Source organism: Cervus elaphus, chromosome 22 (genome assembly GCF_910594005.1).
Source record: "Cervus elaphus chromosome 22, mCerEla1.1, whole genome shotgun sequence".
Lineage (NCBI taxonomy): Eukaryota > Metazoa > Chordata > Mammalia > Artiodactyla > Cervidae > Cervus > Cervus elaphus.
Window position 1 is genome coordinate 52451418 of NC_057836.1, and position 22075 is coordinate 52473492.

Sequence of the window (22075 nt, forward strand, 5' to 3'; positions counted from 1 at the left end):
TTTTTTTGCCTCTTAAATTTATTATTTATTTATTCTTAATTGGAGGATAATTGTTTCACAAAGTTGTGTGAGTCTGTGCAGTACAACATCACGAGTCAGTCACAAGCGCATATATACCCCTTGTCTCTTGAGCCTCCCTCCCACCTCACCTTCATATCACCCTCTAGGTCATCACAGAGCACTGAGCCAGGCTCCATGTTAAAACCCCATTTAAAGACAAACTGAGGCAAGGACTTGACCAAAGTTAGTGGTGGAATCAGGAGTCAATCTGCTTGTTTTGAATCCCAAATCTGAGACTTATTGATTTATTTTTTAATCTTTTGGCACGTGCCTGGTCACTCCGTCAAAGAATCGTGGGAGGGGAATGGGTGGATTTCTAGCAGCCTCTATTATTGGCTTCTTGACTTGTTTTCTCTTAGCCCATTACACTCTCCTGGCTAAACATTAGGCAGAGACTCAAGGCCTTGACGATCTTGATTTGTTTCACATCTTTTCTGAACTTCTGTCTTTGCAGTGTTCTTATAAATTATTTTTGCCTGCTGGGAATGAGTGTCTCATCTCAGTGTCAGAGCTGAAAAAGTGGAGGTGAATGACATCTTCCTGCAGATTAGCCCGTCCCCCTATTTTATTTTCTTCAGAAGGCTTAACTCTGCTTAAACTTACTTATATGTTTGCTGTCTGTCTTCCAGAATGAAGGCAGGGCCCCCCTGCATCCCCATCACCACCTGGCACACAAGAAAAGTCCGCAGGAAGCACTTCTATGGTGCACTTTTAAGCAGTATCTCCCAGTTACTGGGTGCTGACCTATATGGCCAGAACTCTGCGTGCCTGCTACCTCGCTTCAGTCCTTTCGGATTCTGCAACCTTGTGGATCCTAGCTTGCCAGGCTCCTCTGTCCACGGGATTCTCCAGGAATTCTCCTATCCCACGGACAGAGGATACAAGAATAGTGAAGTGGGTTGCCATGCCCTCCTCCAGGGGATCTTCCTAACCCAGGGATCGAACCCATTCTCTTATGCCTCCTGCACTGGGAGGCGGGTTCTTTACCACTAGCAGCACCACCTGGGAGGGAGGGAGGGTGGCTCAGAGGGCAAAAACTCTGCTTAATGTCAAAGGTGTCACCTCATGCTTTCTCTTACCCACAGCCTTACCACAACGTCCTGGTAAGGTGCTGCCACCATCCGCTTCTGCGTGCTCCCAGCGGCGCTGCAAACAGCTCAGTGACACGCGGGCTGCATGTCAGCCCAGGCCGTGCGCCCACCTCTGCTCCTTAGCAACAGTGCCCAGTATTCACAGCGTCACCTGTTTAGTTTTCTCAAGTCAGACCCAAAAGGTCGTTTCTTTGGTGGTTAATAGAAAGGAAAGTGAAGTCGCTCAGTTGTGCCCAACTCTTTGCCTGCACCAAGCTCCTCCGTCCATGGGGTTTTCTAGGCAAGAGTACTGGAGTGGGTTGCTCTAAGATCTTAACTCTGCTTCTTATAATTGTTTTCATCAGGCAGCCACAGATTTACTCCAGTGGCAGAGAATCTGTGCCCAGGCTTTGGAGAGTCCTGGAAATGCCCAACCTGTCTAATCGCCAGGGCACAGGTGGTCCTGCCCTCCCTCGCTGGCCTTCCAACATGCCAGGAGGGCAGCCAAGTTCGGCCTCTGGGCAGCCGCCACACCCTCCCCGGCCGCTCCGCCTGCCCCTCCCGTCTGGGTAGTCCAGGTCCCGACCCAGAGCCCTGCAGCGTCAGGACAACGCCCATCGGGGGGCGTTCCTGCGGCGGGTGCGCGGCAGGAGGCTTCTTGGAGGCGCTCCTCCCTAAAGCCAGGTTTAAAACCTCAGCTCTACGTGCTGTTTCCGCTGTTTGCGAATCTCCCTGCGGCTGACGGCTGACGGCCGGTAACTGTAGAGAAGGCCCGCGCTACGAGCCAGCATGTCAGCTCTGGTCCTGGAGACCGGAGCCTTGGGCAGGAAACTCAGCGACTTTGGACAGGTGAGCCTGAGGGGGCTTAGCTGCACAGGGAGGAGAGTTTGCCCCCCACCCCCCGCCGTGGAAAGAGGTCTGAGCAGTGTTGGTGTTTCCAACTCCCATCAGCTCACCAGGACATTGAGAGTTCATTTGAAGAGGATGGAAACGTTTAGGAAGTTGACAGATAACACATGTGCTCACCACGTTTCCCAAGGAGAGGACATCTCTCTTGGGTGACTTTCAGGGAATGAGCTCCAGGAGTTGGGGGTCGGCTTTCAGAGCTGCCACGGATGGACTCGCTGTGTGTCTTTACACAAGTCTCTGTCGCCTTCTTTTTCTTCTGTACATTGGTCCTTAACAATCTGGAATGGGAGTTGGGGTCCATCTGGATTTGCCCTTCTGTGATGTTTTACAAGTGTTCTCAGCCAGGAATCAAAATGGCAAAATTGTAAGAAATTGTATCCTTTTTTTCACCTTTGGGAGAAAATGGGTCATGAAGAGGTCCCAGACTTACTCCCACCTGGGGAAGGAGAAAATTAAACACAGAGGAAAATACTCAAGAGTTAGCCTTGAACTTGGAATGTAAGAGAACCTTAAATGTGGCAGGAATAATGACCAGGGTGCATTCTTTTCTCTAGAAAGTGTTGGCTGTCCCATGAGGTGAACAACTGCAGAGTTCTTTAATTGACTGGCCACATTCCCAGAATTTAGGGTTCAGACTTAAAGCCCAGCCCTGGGAGATAAGGTGGGTCTATGGGGATTTGTCATCTGTAGGATTATTAAGAATGATTTAAAGACCAGGGGGGCTGGAGGACAGAGGATGGTTGATGTTTTAGTATAACTAGAGAGTGCAGAAAAGTGGACTTTTTTTTTTTTTTTTAATCCCAAGAGAAAGACTTCCTTTGGAAATGGTATGTAGGACTTGGGAGACAGAACTTCATGTTGAAGAGGGACGCCATGGATTTCAGATCCCAGAACAGACCCCAGCTGTGCCATTATTTAGCTTCTGTGCTGCTGGCCATGGGATCCCCACAAGCATGGTGGGAGGTTACAGGCAGCAATCTGGTTAGGGAGCCATGGGATCCGAAAACTTCATTTACAGAGCACTTAGAAGCCTAAGAACCACAAATGGTCACTATCGATGACCGGGGTGGGGGTGGGGGGAGGGGCATGTAAAGAGGAGGGTTTAGAGAGTGCCCTGTAACACCTGTGTGTTGAAAGCAAGCCATTTAACTTTGCAGAGCCTCAGGTCTATTCATTTGAAAGGTTGGAATAAAAATACCTATATCCTTAGAGTTAGTATGAGAATCAAGTGAAATAGTATCTTTAAAGCTCTTAGCACGCTTTCCGGAGTATGGGAGAAGTGCCAGGGGTGTCTTGCCAGAAATGATTTGTTTGTTCAACAAAATGTGTCAGAATACTGGCAGGAGGAACATACACTGAGTCAAGCCCAGTGGCTGGTGGAGCTTCTCAGTGGAAAGGTGATGGACCCGGGATCAGGTGATGTGGACTCTGTGTTTAGTTTGCTAATGCTGTGTGTCATCAAGAAGTCCCCTAACTGGGTGAAGAGGCTCAGTTTGGGATCTGTAAAATGGGGGGGGGGGGTGGGGGAGATGGATAAAGAATAGTCTCTAGGAGGGCTTCCCTGGTGACTCAGATGGTAAAGAATCTGCCTGCCATGTGGGAGACCCAGGTTTGATCCCAGGGTCAGGAAGATCCCCTGGAGAAGGGAATGGCTACCCATTCCAGTATTCTTGCCTGGAGAATTCTGTGGGCAGAGGAGCCTGGTGGGTTACAGTCCATCGGGTCACAGAGAGTTGAACAGGACTGAGCTACTAACACCTTTGAGTCTCTAGGACTCCAGCTCTGACAATCTACAAAAAGACACATTTATTACCTTCTTGAAGCTCTAATCCAGATAAACAGAACGCCTCAGGTGTAGTCCAGATAGAAGGCTGAGCTACACATGCAAGCACAACAATCCTGCAAAGACTTATTGAGCACCTACTCTGAGCTAGGCACAGCTAGCTGGTATAAAGTCTGCCCTGGTGAAACTTAAATTCTTGTGGAGGAGACAAGTCTATAACATTTAACCAAATGAACATATAATTTCATGTGGAGGATAAGTGCTGTGAAGAAAAATAGAATGGGGCAATGGATTAAAAGATGAAGGAATCAGAAATCATAGCTGTAAATGGCACAGAGTCAGTGTTCAAACCCAGGTCTGACTCCAACACCCTGTGCACTCCTCCAACCACACTGCTTCCTCCTGTAGATAAATTCTGCAATATACAGGCTTGGTGTATCCACAGCAGGATGTCTGCTCTTGTTTCTGGGTTTGTTACATTGTAGATGTGTGTTAGTATAATCACACATGTGAAAACAGACCTCTGCCCATGACCCCCCAAAGCACTAAGGTCAGCAGTGAGTGCCCCTGGAATATCTTCACTGTAGATTAATTGCTTGTAGTTATGAAAACTGCTCTTTTTCCAAATATATTAACAATAGAATGTATTTGTTAGACTAAAGCAAAGGGAACTTATTTCTGTTGTTAAGTGTATTTCTCAGTTCAGTTCAATCACTCAGTCTTGTCTAACTCTTTGACACGTGCTACCGTGGACTGTTGCATGCCAGGCTTCCCTGTCCATCACCAACTCCCAGAGCCTACTCAAATTCATGTCCATCGAGTTGGTGATGCCATCCAACCATTTCATCCTCTGTTGTCCCCTTCTCCTCCTGCCTTCAATCTTTCCCAGCATCAGGGTCAGTTCTTCGCATCAGGTGGCCAAAGGATTGGAGTTTCAGCTTCAGCATCAGTCCTTCCAATGAATATTCAGGACTGATTTCCTTTAGGATGGACTGGTTGGATCTCCTTGTAGTCCAATGGACTCTTAAGAGTCTTCTCCAACACCACAGTTCAAAAGCATCAATTCTTCAGCACTCAGCTTTCTTTATAGTTCAACTCTCATATCCATACATGACTACTGGAAAAACCATAGCTTTGACTAGATGGACCTTTGTTGACAAAGTAATGTCTCTGCTTTTTAATATGCTGTCTAGGTTGGTCATAGCTTTTCTTCCAAGGAGCAAGTGTCTTTTAATTTCAAGGCTGCAGTCACCATCTGTAGTGAATTTGGAGCCCAAAAAAATAAAGTCAGCCACTGTTCCCACTGTTTCCCGATCTATTTGCCATGAAGTGATGGGACCAGATGCCATGATCTTACTTTTCTGAATGTTGAGCTTTAACCCAACTTTTTCACTCCCCTCTTTCACTTTCATTAAGAGGCTCTTTAGTTCTTCTTCACTTTCTGCCATAAGGGTGGTGTCATCTGCATATCTGAGGTTATTGCTATTTCCCCCAGCAATCTTGATTCCAGCTTGTGCTTCATCTAGCCTAGCGTTTCTCATGATGTACTCTGCATATAAGTTAAATAAGCATGGTGACAACATACAGCCTTGACGTACTCCTTTCCCGATTTGGAACCAGTCTGTTGTTCCATGTCCAGTTCTAACTGTTGCTTCCTGACCTGCAAACAGATTTCTCAGGAGGCAGGTCAGGTGGTCTGGTATTCCCATCTCTTGAAGAATTTTCCACAGTTTGTTGTGATCCACTCAGTCAAAGGCTTTGGCATAGTCAATAAAGCAGGAGTAGATTTTTTTCTGAAATTCTCTTGCTTTTTTGATGATCCAACAGATGTTGGCAATTTGATCTCTGGTTCCTCTGCCTTTTGTAAATCCAACTTGAACATCTGGAAGTTCATGGTTCACGTACTGTTGAAGCCCTGCTTGGAGAATTTTGAGTATTACTTGTTTAGCATGTGAGATGAGGTTAGTTGTGCAATTCTCAGTGATCAAAATTCTTTTCTTCTTGGTTGCTAGTAAAGATTTTTTTCTCCCTGCTTTCTTTCCCCTTTTCTAGTTTTTAAACTAATTTTCTGTACCTTTATGCATCCTGAGTGTACATGTGTTTTTAAGTCAACTCACATATCTATTTGAAGCAAATAATTACAGATTATGAGCTAGTTTAAACACATTCTGGGTAAGGTTTGCCCAAGATCCCATGCTGGTCCACAGAACAGTATTGGAATCAGAATCCATCCAAGAAACATCATTTCACAAAATTCCATGAGCTTCCTTTCAGTTCAGGTCCCTCAAGCTTTGAAGAGGGGAGCTATTGTTCCAGTTGGGTCACTGGGATTTAGATTAAGGATTTTGAAGTAATTGGACCTGGGTTCACTTACAGGCTCTGCCACTCATTAGCTGAGTGTCCTTGGACAAACCACTTAATCTTGCTGAGTCTGTTTCCTCATTTCAAAATAATAAGGGTGGTGTCATCTGCATATTTGGGGTGATTGATATTTCTCCCGGCAATATATATATTGCAATATGTATATATTCTGGTATATATATATGTACTACACCTTTATCCATTCATCTGTCAGATGGACCTATCAGTTGTTTCCAGGTCTTAGCTATTGTGAATAGTGCTGCGATGAATATTGGGGCGCATGTGTTTTTTTGAAATATAGTTTTGTCCAGATGTATGTCTAGGAGTGGGACTGCTGGATCATATGGCGATTCTGTGTTTAGTTTTGTGCGGAACCTCCGTACTGTTCCCACAGCAGGAGTCTGAGCTCTTAACTGCCATGCATTTCCTGTGTGCTCTCAGCTGAGTCACGTTCTTTGGCCCATAGTTTCCCCAAAATGAGGTTTGGACAAGCCTGTCTCTGTGACTCAGTTATTCTCAAGTCCCATAAGGGCATCAGGAGACAAAAGGAATACCTAGACTGAGGAGGGGTTATTCACCTTGGATGAGGAGTACAGGAGTTTTCTGAGAGAAATACTACCCGTGGGGCTTCTGAGGAAGGGCAATGGATTTGAAAGGGGAAGAGGGTGGGATGCAGTGCGTTTCCTGTAGTGAGGTGTTGAAAGAGCAAGGAGGAAGTCAGTTTTCTGGAGAGGAGTTTCCTGAGGGTGAATCTCAGGAGATGAGGCACCAAGGAGATTTTTGAAAATTCAAAAGAGGTATTGTATACTGTTGGCTATGCTGTTGTTCAGTTGCCAAGTCATGTCTGACTCCTTGCGACCCCATGAACTATAGCCCACCAGGCTCCTCTGAAGCCCTAAATTCTGCTAGGAGCATCCAATCACTGCCAGTCACTAAGGGCTGGAGTGTTGTCAGTGGGAACCAAAGAAAGGCCTGACCCTGAGAGCCGTTTCTGGAGAAGGTCAGACTGGACTGGGGGGAAGTGGGAAGGTGGTGGCTGACAGAGTTTCATACATTCACATCTGAATCGCACTAGTCATAGGTGACATCTGTTGAAATGTTCTGTTTCCTGGAGGCCAACAGAAAGGAAAATGTTGCCAAGTGAACTAGAAATAGAAATTTCTTGTCCTTTCAAGGAAACTGGGAAGAACTGAGGGCTTAGTGTTCTCTCCTAGGAGGAAGACTGACATCAGAGACTGGTTTGTGTGTCTCTGGCAGGGTTGGAGGCAGAAAGTAGAGCCCATAGGAAGTTGTGATTCAGGGACAGAGTGCTGGCATCCAGTGACATGGGCTCCACTGCGAACCTTGCAGCTCTGGATGAGTTATGTCACTTTTCTAAGCCTTCCTCTTGTCATCAATAAAAACGGCACTCGGAGAAAACCTACTTTCTAGACAGTTATCAAAATTAAATGAGATGATCCAAATCAAGTGCTTATTATAATGCTTAGGACAGTATACTAACCAAGTGGTACTAGTGGTAAAGAACCTCCTGCGGTGCAGGAGACATGAGACATGGGTTGAATCTCTGGGTTGGGAAGATCCCCTGGAGAAGGGCATGGCAACCCACTCCAGTATTCTTGCCTGGAGAATCCCATGGACAGAGGAGCCTGGTGTGCTACAGTCCATGGGGTCACAAAGAGTCAGACACGACTTTATAGGGGCTTTTAATATATGGTAGATCCAAAAAAAATTTTTTTAAGAAAGATAGTACTGTGGTCCATACAAAGATATATAACAGTTCAGTCTTGCTCTTCATCAAGGCTTCCTCTAATCACACTTACTGATAATTCTGGTTCTTCCCCCACACTGTTTCAGGTGAGGTTCTGGGAAAATCTGAATTCTCTGAATTAAAAGAATTTCATCCTAAGGGTCATCAGTGGCCACACAGCGCTTAAGATGCCAAGTCACCGAGAGCCTGCCCAGGACAGCCTTCTCACTGAGATAACGCAACATCCATTCCGCTAATTTCATTAACTTGCTTACAAGAGAGTAATTGTTCTGCATGGAGTTTTTGTTCCCAGTTTTAGATACGTGATGTTTATTTGAAGGCACACATGGAACTTTGTGTATTATTGTAAAACCTAATTTAATCCTTAACTTTAAAATTTTAAGACTTTGGCCAACCCTTTGTGGAATGGCAACCCTAGTCCCACCTTAATTTGCTGTCACGTGGCTGGAGAAAGAGTTAGATCCTTGACATTCTTTGCTGTTTTAAGACATCCATCTTTCAGTAGGTTATTTGTGTGCTCTTATGTATTCTGTGACTCTTTTGCAACAATTGGTATCTCAGATCCCAGCATCTGGGAACAAGTTAATGCTCCTGCGAGATCTTTACTGACGGCCAAGAAATCTTTTCTGGGTATTTTTAGTATTTCCATCATTTTGTATGCTTTTCTTAATATTATATTTAAAATATTTTCTCTCTGTCTTACTTTCATCATCTGAATACTGTTTTTATAGGGCTTGGCATGATTATACATTAGCCTGATTTCACAAATGAGGAAATTAAGAAGGTTAAGCTGTTGGTCCCAGAGTGCTCTGGTTGGTCAGTGGAAGAGAGAGGATTCCAACCCATGTCTTTGGAGCTAAAAGCCTGTGTGTGTTCTAATTTTAGTATTTTCTACCCTCTGTTTCTCAGTGTTTTCCTGGGACAATTACTGAACCATCATACCACCTTTAAGATCTTTTCCTACTTATCTTGCTTGTTGTGTATGTGTCTGTTAAGTAAAAATTTGAGCTGCTGATGAATGGGGCATCTTCTTATTCATTTGTTTCTCTCAGAGCCCTGATTGTACCTCGCACTTGGTAAGTGTCACTGAAAGGCATTCTTTAGAGTGACTGGTGACATCAGTGAATAATTGTGTGTGTGTTAATTACTCAGTCATGCCTGACTCTGTGACCCCATGGACTGTAACTGGCCAGGCTTCTCTGTCCATGGAATTCTCCAGGCAAGAATACTGGAGTGGGTAGTCATTCCCTTCTCCAGGGGACTCTTCTCAACCTAGGGGTTGAACTTGGATCTCCTACACTGCGGGCAGATTGTTTACCATCTAAGCCACCAGGGAAGCCCCAGTGAAAAATTAGAGTTTTCTAAAACTGAAATATGATCTATGAGCATCATTTAGTGTTTTACTTTTCTTGATTTACTTATTTTCCCTTGCACATGTACTTCTATATAGAATGTATGTAGCTCATTGTATTCCAAGGCTTAACTAGAAGAGAAAGTTCATGCTGGCTTCTTCCTTGGAGGTTTCACAGGACTGAATTGCTGAGCTGTGAAAAAAACATTTTACTTACATGCATTTACTCCTATAGGAAACGAGCTATATTGAAGGCAACTCCGATCAAAATGCTGTATCACTGATCTTCTCACTCAAAGAAGAAGTTGGTGCGCTGGCCAAAGTTTTACGTCTATTTGAGGTAAGTGCTCTGTTCATTTCAGCTTTAAGCCATGGCACAGCAGACTTCTGTGTTATCTTCTGGTTGGATGCAGTGAAAAGAACATAGGGTCTGGAACTGGAAGACTTGATTTTCAGCTTAGGCTTTTACATTACCCAACTGTGTGATCTTAGATAAGTCTTTCATTGTCTGTGAGCTAAGCTTTCTCCATTTCATAATTAGGATCATTCAGAATCGTGGTTGCACACCCAGGAAGTCAACATTGGACTCCCTCTTCCTGTATCAAACTTTGCCTGAATTAATTACAGTTGGCCTTCATATTTACAAGTCATACCTCCTTCAGAGTCAACCAAAATTTCTGTCTGGGATTGACTGAATCCACAGATGTGCAGCTCACTGCTAGGGAGGCCTGACTGTATTCATTATCCTAGCACTGCCATTTTATATAAGGGTCTTGAGCATCCAGGGGTTTTGGTACCCATGGGGTCCTGGAATCAGTCTTCCATGGATACAGAAGGACGACTGTACTATTCTCCCAGTGTTCCCAAACACTGACAGACTACAGACTTTGGACTGCAGACTAACACTAACTAGTTAGTTAGTTAGACTAACACTAACTAGTTAGACTAACTACTAACTAACACTAACTTTGGACCACAGACTCACACTTTCCCAGCACTTATTTACCTTGTGAAATGCATACATTTCTGATTGACCTGGCAGGGAGCCTTGTGTGAGTCATCTTTATATCCTCTGCAGGCTCAGAGTGGGATGAATTGAGAGAGTAGCACTCACATGGGCACACTACCGTGTGTGAAATGGACATCTCGTGGGAAGCGGCTGTGTAACGCTGACCCAGAGGGGTGGGATGCGCTGGGGGAGGTTGGTGGGAAGGAGGCTTAGGAGGAAAGGGATGTGCGTGCAGTTACAGCTGATTCACTTTGTTGAACAGGAGAAACTAATGCAACATTGCAAAATGATTATCCTCCAGCATCAAATCATAAATGAAGAATGAGATTATATTTAAATACGAGCAAAGGAAAATAGACGTTCAAAAAAGCTTTTGCCCCGGATTGTAAGAAGAAATATTTTTGAACCAAATAATTTTTTACCCCCTAGTACTTTAGTTACATTCTACCTGGTGACTGAATACATAAATAGGTGAAGAGACAGATCTCCTGGGCAGAAGAATGCCAAATAATTTAAACAGACACTCTGAAGTCAAAGAAGGAAAAGAACATAACTCTCCACTCCTTTGGTGTGGGCCATACAGAGTGACTTGATGAAATGTCCCTTCACCTCTGTGATCTTCTTTCCCTAAACCCATAACCCCAGTCTAACCATGAGGAAAACATCAGACAAATTCCAGTTAAGGAACAGTGTACAGAATACTTGACTAGTACTCTTCAAAGCTGTCAAGGTCATCAGCAACTAGAAGTGTCTGGGAAGTTGTCCCAGTCCAAAGGAGCCTCAAGGTATATGACAACTAATTATAATGTAGTGTCCTGAGTGGGATTGTAGAGCAGAAAGAGGACATGAGACTCAAACTAAAGAAATTCAAATAAAGTATGGGCTTTAGTTTGTGATAGTATATCAACATCAGTTCATTAATTATAACACATGTTCTGTACTTATACATGACACTAATATTTGGGGAAATTGGCTGCAGAATATATGGGAATTCTCTCTACTAGCTTCTTACTTTTTCTGTAAATCTAAAGTTGACCTAAAAAATAAAGTCTGTTTTAAAGAAATTAAACCTGGCTATCCAAAGTGAGGAAGAAAAATATCTATATGAGTGAGAGCAAGAAATGAGTGTAGAAAAGAGAGACAGAGAGGTTTCTGCGTGGCAAGCTGATTCTGAGAAAGAATATATCTGTAAAATACAGGAATGTCACATTTTTGCCTCTGTATTACACGGTTCATAAGCATTTTCCTCGCGAGAGTCAGACCTTAAGGTTAATAAATTAAATAATAGTAAATTAACAGGATGTTTTCAACCTAATAAGTAAGCCACAAGTAACTATTTACCAGGATGAAATGTACCCAAGAAACATGGACTGCACGTGGGATGGTTGAATGCCAAAGTTCATTGGCCATGACCCGTTGTTTAATGTGTGCCTTTGCTTACTCATCTGTAAACTGGAACTAATGATGCACACCTACCTCGGTCGGGGAGATTTTATGTGCTACATAAAATGCATGGTATGGCTCTGAGTCCACAGAAGATTCTTACATGATGTCTGTTCCTTTACTGCTTCCACCTGTTATCTATGAGCCCCATGAGAAATCTTTGAGACTGTGTGAAGAGCAAAAAAAGGTTAGACGCCTAGAGATATTCAGGAGCCTTGATTTAAGTTTTTTTCCTAAAAAAGTAAAAAAACAAAATTTAGAATAAATGGCTTAGTATGTATTGTGAGCATTTATAGCAAATTGCAATGACCAAGAGTCAAGGCAGGACCATTTACAAAAAAGTAGAATAGCATAGGGTGGCAAAGAGCCAGACACGACTGATCGAGTAATCAATACAGTAAGCACAGCTTAGTAGAACCAGGGGTTGTGGTGGCCACAGTGTATTTGTGCACTTCACGTCTCTCATGATACCCTCAATGAGATGGAGAAGTAAGTGTTAGATACAAAACTTTAAATTGTGTGCATATGTGCTTAGTCGCTAAGTCGTATCCGACTCTGTGTGACCTCATGGACTGTAGTACACCAGACTCTTCTGTCTGTGGGATTCTCCAGGCAAGAATACTGGAGTGTCGGTTGCCGTGCCCTTCTCCAGGGGATCTTCCCCACCCAGGGATCAAACCTGTGTCTCTTGCGTCTCCTGAATTGCAGCCAGATTCTTTATTGCTGACCCCATGGGGAAGCCATTTATGTTGTGTAGATGATGCTAAACTTCTGGATCATATAAAATGAAATCATTTTCTGCCAGAAAAAAAAGAAAGGAAAAAGAATAAGGATGAATCTAAACTACACTTTAGGGCAGTGTTTCCTAAGCAATATTCTATCAAATGCCACATGTTATTAGGTGTTTTATTAGATGAGAGTTCCAAAGGTTAATAGGGTTGAAAAATTATGCATCTAGATTTCGGAGACCCCTCATGCTTGTGAAAATATTAAAGACTTTGGAAAGCCCTGCAGCGTGGAAGCTTATTCACTGTTACCTTACTCAGAGTTTCCCAAATGTTTTTGACCATGGAACCTTGTTCAAGAAAGACATATTACCATTTTGCAGGCACTAGTATCCCACTGAACTTACGCTATTATAGAGTTGGGAGCTCCAGACTCTCAGTTATGAGTGAGATTTGGGACCCTGAGGAGTAGAACAGCATTAGGATTAAGACTATGCTGTCTGGAACCAAATTGTTTGGGTTGAAAATCCAGTTGTGCCACCTGTGAACTGGGTGACCTTAGGAAAGTTATTTATCCTCTTGGTGACTTAGTTTCCTCATGTTTAAACTGAAGGTAATAAGATTTTTTTGTAGGGCTGTTGGAAAATTAAATGAATTAACACAGGCAAAGTACTTAATGATAGTATCTGTCACATAGTAAGAGCTCAATAAATGTTTGCTCTCATTATTTCTATGCAGTATCATTTTTGGAGAGTCATGGAGCATCAGAGACTTACATTTTTAGCTCTGTGACAGATAGCTAAAGGATTAAGATTAAGGTTAATTGACTTGAAAAGGAATTATGGGGTGAGGAAACAATAGTTTCATTCAAGTATTTGAAGTGCCATCATAGAAAAAGAATGGGACTTCCCTGGTGATTCAGATGGTAAAGAATCTGCCTGTAGTGTGGGACACCTGGGTTTGATCCCTGGGTGGGGAAGATCCCCTGGAGAAGGGAATGGCTACCCACTCCAGTATTCTTGCCTGGAGAATCCCATGGACAGGGGAGTCTGGGGGGCAGGCTGCAGTGCATGAGGTCAAAAAGAGTCAGACAGAGGAACACTGCTTATTTTTTGTTACTTCACAGGCAAAAGGACAAAGCAAGAAATTACAGGGAGTATATTTCAAATCACTTAAAGGCATCATCTCTACTGTAGAAGAGAACTGGAAGGCACTGATCTCAAGCATTATTACTATCAAAACAGCTAGTAAAAAGGCAGGGCAGAATCAATGCAAAAATTATGGTATAAATAAACTTACCTTTCCTCAATAAAGACAAAGGAAAAATCCATTCTAGTTTCTCCAAAATTGGCAATGGAGGAGAAATGTTATAGCGGAATCACCTGCACCGATGAGCCCCTTGCTAAGTACTCTTGCAGACACCTCCATCCTTGGTGAGCACGACTGTCTTTTCCGCAGCTGATTACCACCAAAGTCCTCATCCCACCAAGTGGAGGTACTGTCTGCCAGTGCGCTCCTGGTCTGTTAGACCTCAGCGGTAACAACATCAGAATGCAGCGCAAACCTGGAGAGGTGGGATGGGCGGCGGTGGGAGGGAGGCTCAAGAGGGAGGGGATATATCTATATATCTATAGATCTATACTGACAGCTGATTCGTATTATATAGCAAAAGCCAACACAACATTATAAAGCAATTATCCTCCAATTAAAAATAATGCTAATAATACAAAAATAAATAAAGATTCATTAACTTAAAAAAAGGATGTAATAGGCTTGATATTTGCATTGGAGATACAGAGGTATGGTGTTTACATGCATTGACTGTGTGGTGATGGGGGTGATGAGGCAGATGGTTTCGTGAATTGGGGCCAAACAATTAGGAACATACTCAAACCTCTGCTAACCCCAAAAAATCCCGCTGTCCTCAGTACACTGACCTCTCAATTCTCTGCATTTTCCAAAGTTCTCTTTATTTTTAGCTTCTACTCACTCATGTCCTGCGCCTACTTAGAAAAATAGTCTCCTGAGAGTCTTTATTGCAAGTGGCTTAGTAATGGGCTATAAAATTAGAACCTAGCTCCTGGGGGAAGTTGCAGAGAAGAGGTCTCCCTTTCTCTGCCAGAACGCCACTAATCATTTTACCTCGAATCCCCTAAGGACGGGAATAAGCCGTCAGGCACATATGCAGAGCTCTGAAGCACATGATGAGTGTGCTCAGTTGCCATCATTTAACTGATGGAGACACACAGGTTCAGACTAAGCAAGCTGCCCAGGGCTAGACACTCAGCTAAAAACTGCTTCCAAGATCACCCTCCATTTTCACAGTAGATTTGAAAATAAATCTCTCTGTGTGTTTATAGTCTAAATGTTCACAAGTATGGTCTATGTCTGTCACGGTCACCTTCTGTGCTCCCTCTCTGCCCAGATGACCCACCTTCCACCCTCACAAGACACTGTATGAGCTCATACTGTCTCATTCATGCATTCCATTAACCTTCTGTGAGTATCAGCGGTTATCAGACCGTACATGGGTGCTGAGGAGACCGGGATGAGTGAAGCAGTCACTCTCTGCACCTACAGAATGAGGAGAAGCTCAGGCTTCCATGAGCATTCTTAACCCAGGCTGGGGGAAAAATTGGTTAAGAAGTTTCTTGCAGACATAACGTTTAAGCTGAAACCTAAAGGACTGACTAGTGAGGAAAACGGGGCAGTAAATTCCAGAATGAAGAAGCAAATGACTTGAGGGGAGAGAATAAACACTTATCCAGGTCCCGGAATCCTTGAATCCTTTACCATCCACCATCCTCAGTGTTCCTGGGAACAGAGGCGGGGTTGCAGAAGAGACGTTTGGCAGATAATAAGATGTTTACTGCTCTCAAGTTTGGGCTTCAGGTCCTGCCTGTGACTCCTGGGTCTGGTGAGCAGGACAGCATTAAGACTGAATCACGAGGGTTCCTTTTATCCTTTTGGCCTTGGTCCAGAGCTGTTGTGGCAGTAACGTGTTTACAGGGAGCATTCCATCTTTAATCAAAATAAGAAGAGCATTGCGTTTCACTGGGGGAAAGTTCTTACAACCCAGGTGACTTTTTCATCTTATTTAAACCCCAAAATATAGATAATGATATAAAGAATGCCCATGTAACTTACTTCCTGTTTAAGCAGTAAATCATTACAGAAATGATTTAAATCCCTGGGTACCCCTTCCCCATGTACTTCCCTCCTCAGAAGTGGCTATTAATCTGAATTTGATACATACTATTCCCATGCATCTTTTTAGATTTTGTTATATAAAGATATCCATTAGGATATATGGCATGGTCTTGCAAGTTTTGCTTTTTTAAACTAAAGTTGATTTACAATGCTGTATTAATTTCTGGTATACAGTAAAGTGATTCATTTGTATATGAACATATATACTTTACATATATAGACTTCATATTCTTTTCCACTATGGTATATCACAAGATATTATATATATATATAATTCCTTGTGCTGTACAGGACCTTGTTGTTTATCCTGTAAGCTTTTTTTTTTTTAATTTTTTCATTTTTAAAAAAATTATCCTCTAAGCTTTTAATCTTCATAAGATTGGAATCATATTGTAATAGTCCGTCTGCAGTTTTCTTTTTGGGGAGAAGATGGGGGACATTGTTTTTGAGATTTGTGCATGTATTTTTGCTCATTCATTTTTTTTCCTCTCTATTTTCCATTGCGTGACTATACTTTATTTCTTATTGATGGATCTTTAGCTTGCTTCTGTTGTGTGTCCATGCAGATGGTGCTGCCTCAAACATTTTGAGTATGTTTGATGATCCAGTTATTGAATAGAGGAACCTCAAATGGAAAACTGGCACTGTTTTCAGCTGTTCACCTGTTCAAAACCAGGCATATTTGAGAAACAGTAGCACAGAGCTGACTTTCTAAACTTTCATCATAAAGTTCAGTCCCACGTTGTGAAAATGTAGATGGAGTGCCGTGGTCCATTGATGGCACGTGGGTTGTGATTGCTCATGGATAGCTTGGACTGAAACAGGCCACTGGGCCATTTAGATTTTATCTCTTCGATGCCAAAAACAAGGGGTAGAAAGGGGAACCTGGGACAGGACAGCTCTTTCCTGTAAAGCCTTGAAAAGAGCCTGGAGTAAGCTGCCAGCCCAGCTCTTCCCCAGGAAACGGGTTCCCTCTGAATTGGACACAGTTCCAACCACAGGGAGGGGAAGATGGGGAAGAAATAACCCAACAAAGAGGGACAAGACCAGGGGAAGGGAAGACAGGAGCTGACCACAGAGACACTCCCAGGGGAGGCGAGAGTGGGATCCTAAAAGATGGTTTCCAGGGGGTGAATCCTGAAAGTTAACTTGAACCTGCCCAAGAACTCGCCTCTAGCGTGGAGTTGGCGAGAATTTTGAGCTCCCTCTCGACTTTAATTGTGCTGCTCCTGCTTTCCTGAATGTTTTTGGTTTCCTGTTTAGCCCAGTGGGTTTGATTTTTAGACTTTCAGTCAACTGGGGCTGTTACTGGACCTCTCACAAGAAGAGATCAGTAAAATATACAAGAAGCCCTGCCTGTACCTCTGTGAGACTTCTCTATTTTTGTAACTGTTATTTCTCACCCCAGAAATTGTGGCCGTCCCCAGACAGTTTCTGCCTTTGTCCCATTGCAGTCTTTATTTTTTTTTTTTTGGCTGTGCCCCAAGGTTTGTGGGATCTCAGTTCTCCAACCAGGGATCGAACCTATGCCGTCTGCAGTGGAAGTACAGAGTCCTAACCACTGCATCACCAGGAAGCCCCCAGTCTATTCTTAAAATACCTGCCAGAGTGCTTCATTGAAAACATGAGTGACAAGCTCTCTCTCCCTCTGCCCTGCTACCTCTCATAGCTTATTTTATTGGGGTATAGTTGATTTACAATGTTGTGTTAGTTTCAGATGTACAGCAAAGTGTTTAAGTTACACATATACATATATTCATTCTTTTTTCAGATGAAAGTGAAAGTCTCTCAGTCGTGTCCGACTCTTTGCCACCCCATAGACTATACAGTCCATGCAATTCTCCAGGCCAGAATACTGGAGCAGGTAGCCTTTCCCTTCTCCAGGGGATCTTCTCAATCCAGGGATCAAACCCAGGTCTCCCACATTGCAGGCAGATTCTTTACCAGCTGAGCCACCAGGGAAGCCCAAGAATATTGGAGTGGGTAGCCTATCCCTTCTCCAGTGGATCTTCCTGACCCAAGAATCGAACCGGGGTCTCCTGCATTGCAGGCAGATTCTTTACCAACTGAGCTATCAGGGAAGGCTTTTTCAGATACTTTACCTTTATAGGTTATCACAGAATGTTGAATAGAGTTCCCTTTGCTTACAGTAGGTCCTTGTTGTTTATCTATTTTACACATAGCTTCTTAACATCACTCCAAGTGAAAACCACGGTTAAGATAATGGCCAACAGGTTATTCTTGGTTACTTCTCTGCCTCATATCCTATTGCCCCCTGCCCATTCTGCCCCTGTAACACTTGCCTCACTGATGGTCTTCAGTAATATTGTGAGATGGCTGACCGCAGGACCCTTCCACTTTCTGTTCCCTTATGACTTGCTTCCTCATTGATTTTAGGTCTAGGCTTACATGTCACCTGTTTGTTTTTTGAGGATTTCATGACCCCATTGTTTAAAATGGCACCTCGCTTGAACCTCTGGAATAGTCTGTCCCTCTTCCCTGCTTATTTTTGTATGTATGTACAGTATATGAAGACTGTATATTTTATTTATTTATCATAGTTATTATCTGTGTCTTCCTTCCAGAATGTAAGCTCCAGGAGGGCAGGGATTTTTCCTGCTTTGTCTGCTCTTAGAGCCCAGTGCTTAGGGCAGTGTTTGGCACCAGGAAGGTGTTGGATTGAATGAGTTTTGAAAGGCTCCTGTCTGTTTATGTGAGACCAGTGATGTGGACCATCATCTGTGACTGTCTTTGGTATTGCCTCCCACCTCAGAAAGCTCTGAAACAGACCAGGACATAACTTCATTTGAGCTTATGCCAAGGCAACAGCATGTAGGAGGTCCAAGAATTCAAGAAGCTCCCCTTTTCCAATCTAGTCTCATCTGAAAATATGCTCAGCATTTCATTCTCCTTTTGGAAACATACTTTCAGGGGAAAAGCTGAGAAGAGCTTAAAGTACAGCAAATATTAAAGGGGAAGTGACTTGTCAGCTTAATGTGTTTCAGTTTCCAGGAGAATATGTATCTGTGCCAGGTTGAGAAAGGTAGGCTATACTGACTTCTTACTGAGGAACTGTGATTGAAGCCACAGTGGTGCTAGACGCTTTCTCTCTTGTTAATACTCTTTAAGCTGCCAGATAATATTATAATTTTTATATTAAACATGGAAAATAAAAGTTCATAATGGCTAACTAATGTTTCCAAAGTATTGAGTACAGAACAGAATTTGAACTCAGATTAGTCCCAAAGCCCACACTTTTCATGTTATCATTCTTTCCTTGAGGAATGAAATGGAAGAGGAGAGGAAGGAGCTTGAGTTCAAGAAAAGTTCCAGAAGCACGAATCCATTTTTCACATTTCATCATATCCATTCTGTGTTTCATCTACTTGTGACGAATCCCCCTTTAGGAAGATTTTCCTCATGGATGGGAGCACAAAAGGGTTTCTGGTCAATCCTTGTTAAAATAGACCATTCGTTTCACTTTGGTTTTTTCTGGTCCCCACACTCTGTTCAAGAGTCCTGAGTCATCAAGTTGTTACTCTGCCTTCTTGTACGCAGACATTAACTCCTGGGCAAGTTGTGAAATTGGCTTTGCAGTGTTGAGCTCTAACTTTTCTTGCCTCTGCCAAAATGTCTCTAAAGATGTGGTGAGTGTGCATGGGTCAATTTTTAACTTGCATAGAGCCCTCGTTTGAAAATACAAATTCAGGGACTTCCCTGGCTGTCCGGTGGTTAAGACTCTGTGCTTCCACTGCAGGGAGTGTGGATTCAATCCCTGTTGGGGAACTATGATTCCACATGTGATGTGGCATGGCCAAATAAATAAAGAATAATAAAAATTCATTTCTTAACTATGATCATATTCAGATTTGGAGGTTCATTTCTAAAGCATTTCTTAGCAACCAAAATTATTGGTATCTAAGGATCCACTCTATTAAACCAGAGAAACACCACTAAGGAAACTGCATGCTAAGCTAGAAAATTAATTGATTCAAATGGGAAGGAAATCATCTGAAGAATTTAGCTGGGTGATCTTAGCCAGAAATTTCACTCACATTAAAAAGATATATTTTAATTTTTGTTGCATTGGTAATAGTATGAAACTTTTGGTAAATAAATGGAAGTTACTCATAATCTTGACATAACATCATGATGCCTTTCATTCTAGCCTTTTTTCCTTGCATTGGACAGAAGTTTTAAAACATATTTTAATTATCTATCACATACCTATATCCATTATAGGTATTTTCCCAAGGGTCTGTCATTTAAAAGAGGAAGTTAAATTTTAGTAATAAAGATTGTTTTTTGAAAAGTTGAACTGTGATCAAAAAGAAAATAGAGACAAAAAATACCCTGAGGCCCATCACTGGAGTTGTTCAGTCGCTAAGTCATGTCCGACTCTTTGCGACCTCACGGGCTGCGACACGCGAGACTTCCCTGTCCTCACTGTCTCCTGGAGTTTGCTCAGACTCATCAATGGAGGTCATCACCATGGGAGTGCTTGCTGGCACTGTTTTACACACGTTGTTGTTAGTTTTTTTTTAATGGTTGCAGGATCTCCAGTGATGATTATACTCTATAGCCCATCTAATCATTCCACTCTTGTGTAGTCGGCTTACAAATTTTGGTAAAAAGTTCTCCCATAAGTTAGGTCTCCAGAATGACAAAAGCTGAGTCATGGGGCATACATTGTTTTTATTTTTCTAAACTGGAGCAAAATTGCTTAGCTGTGTGTTTGTTTCTGCTGTACAATGAAGTGGATCCACGGGAAGTATATGTTTATTCCCTTCCTCTTGAGGCCCCCTCCCTCCCTCCCACCCCTCTCGGTCATCAGAGCTCTGAGCTGAGCTCTGCGTTATGCAGCAGCTTCCTACCAGCTCTCTGTTTTACCCACGGTACACACGGCATACATTGTCTTCTGGCTATTTCCAAGGTGAGAGGCTTCTCCCTGGGAAGTGGTGTTGTGTTAGGAGTGGTGGGATGGAAGTGGGGAAACTCAATCAGCGTAGAGTCTGCCTTCCAAACTTAAAAAATTTTTTTCACTCTACACCCCTTCCCGCCTCCTATACCACCCGCCCTCCCTTGCTGTCCCACGAATAAACATGCCCAAGGTGCATCCACTCCTATTTCTTGGCTTTGCTGTTTTTTTTCTCTGCTCTTAACAAGGCAGGAATTGGTTAAAGTTTGAAGTTACTTTAAACTTCATTTAAAGTTTCACCTTAGGTCAATAGGTGGAGCTTAACCATTCGCTTTCATCCAGAGCCAAGAAAGATGACATTGCTCTTTGCTTCCATTAGTCACCTCTGTTTGCAAAGAAAGCTTTAGAGCAACTGCTATCTGTCTGATCTTCCTTCCTCCACGTGATCTGCTCTCTCTCTCTGGTCAGGAGTCCCCACATTGTGTTACCTGGGCAGGGGTATGTTCTTCTGCAGCTGGTGCCCGTATATAACGGCTTCATCATGCACCCTTGAGAATTATGGGGAAGAAGGAGCAGGAAGCGGTGCCTGTGCAGGATTGCCTATGATTGTGTTTACTCCCATAGTGTCTTCACTTTGAGGGACTTGGCGTAATACTAATAAGAATGATGAGACCTGGTATCTGTGGGATGCTCGTCATGTCCTGGGCGGGACAGGTCGTATGGTTCAAAGACCAGTGTCTGAGGTTAGAGAAAATGAGCTTCTCTCTCCAGCCACTTTTTTTTTTTTTTAATAGGTGTGTAATTGCTTTGGGCTTCCCAAGTGGTTTCCCTGGTGGCTCAGATGGTAAGAATCTGCCTACAATGCAAGAGGCCCGAGTTCCATCCCTGGGTTGGGAAGATCCTCTGGAGAAGAAAATTGCAACCCGCTCGAGTATTCTTACCTGGAGAACCCCATGGACAGAGGAGCCTGGCAGGCTATAGTTCATGGGGTTGCAAAATAGTTGGACATGACTTAGCGACTAAACAACATTAATTGCTTCACAATGTAGTACTCGTTTCTGCAGCATAACGCAGCGAATCAGCTGTATATATACATATATGCCCTCCCTTCTGGCCCTCGCTGCCACCCGGCATCCCCCATCCCTGCCATCCAGGTCATCACAGAGCCCCGAGCTGAGCCTGTGTTTCACAGCAGCTTCCTCTCTGGCCCCTTTGAACAAAGCATCTTTGTCTCTGATTTCGTTTTTCACATCTTCCTTAACCTCTACAGAGAATTCTTGAGAAGGTCACAGAAAATAAGTTGAAACTGTAAAGTGATATTATTTGAATATCATTACTGTATTTAAATATCATTACTGTAATTAGCCATGTGCTCTTCAACCAGATGCTGCTAACCATCAAGGAAAAAGATACACTTCTTGAACTCTAAGGTTGATGAATTTCATTTCTTTGCAATTATAGAATTATT

General features: G+C 43.1%; 1 protein-coding gene across 1 annotated transcript in view; it reads left to right on the forward strand.

Moving 5' to 3' along the window:
- The first annotated feature begins 1799 nt into the window (after nt 1-1799).
- The window catches only part of PAH (phenylalanine hydroxylase), a 78542-nt gene continuing 58266 nt past the window's right edge, over nt 1800-22075 (forward strand). The window contains exons 1-2 of the mRNA XM_043882169.1: nt 1800-1979; nt 9538-9642. Coding sequence (XP_043738104.1) covers nt 1920-1979; nt 9538-9642 — 165 coding nt within the window. The 5' untranslated portion in view covers nt 1800-1919. The remainder of the gene's footprint in view (nt 1980-9537; nt 9643-22075) is intronic.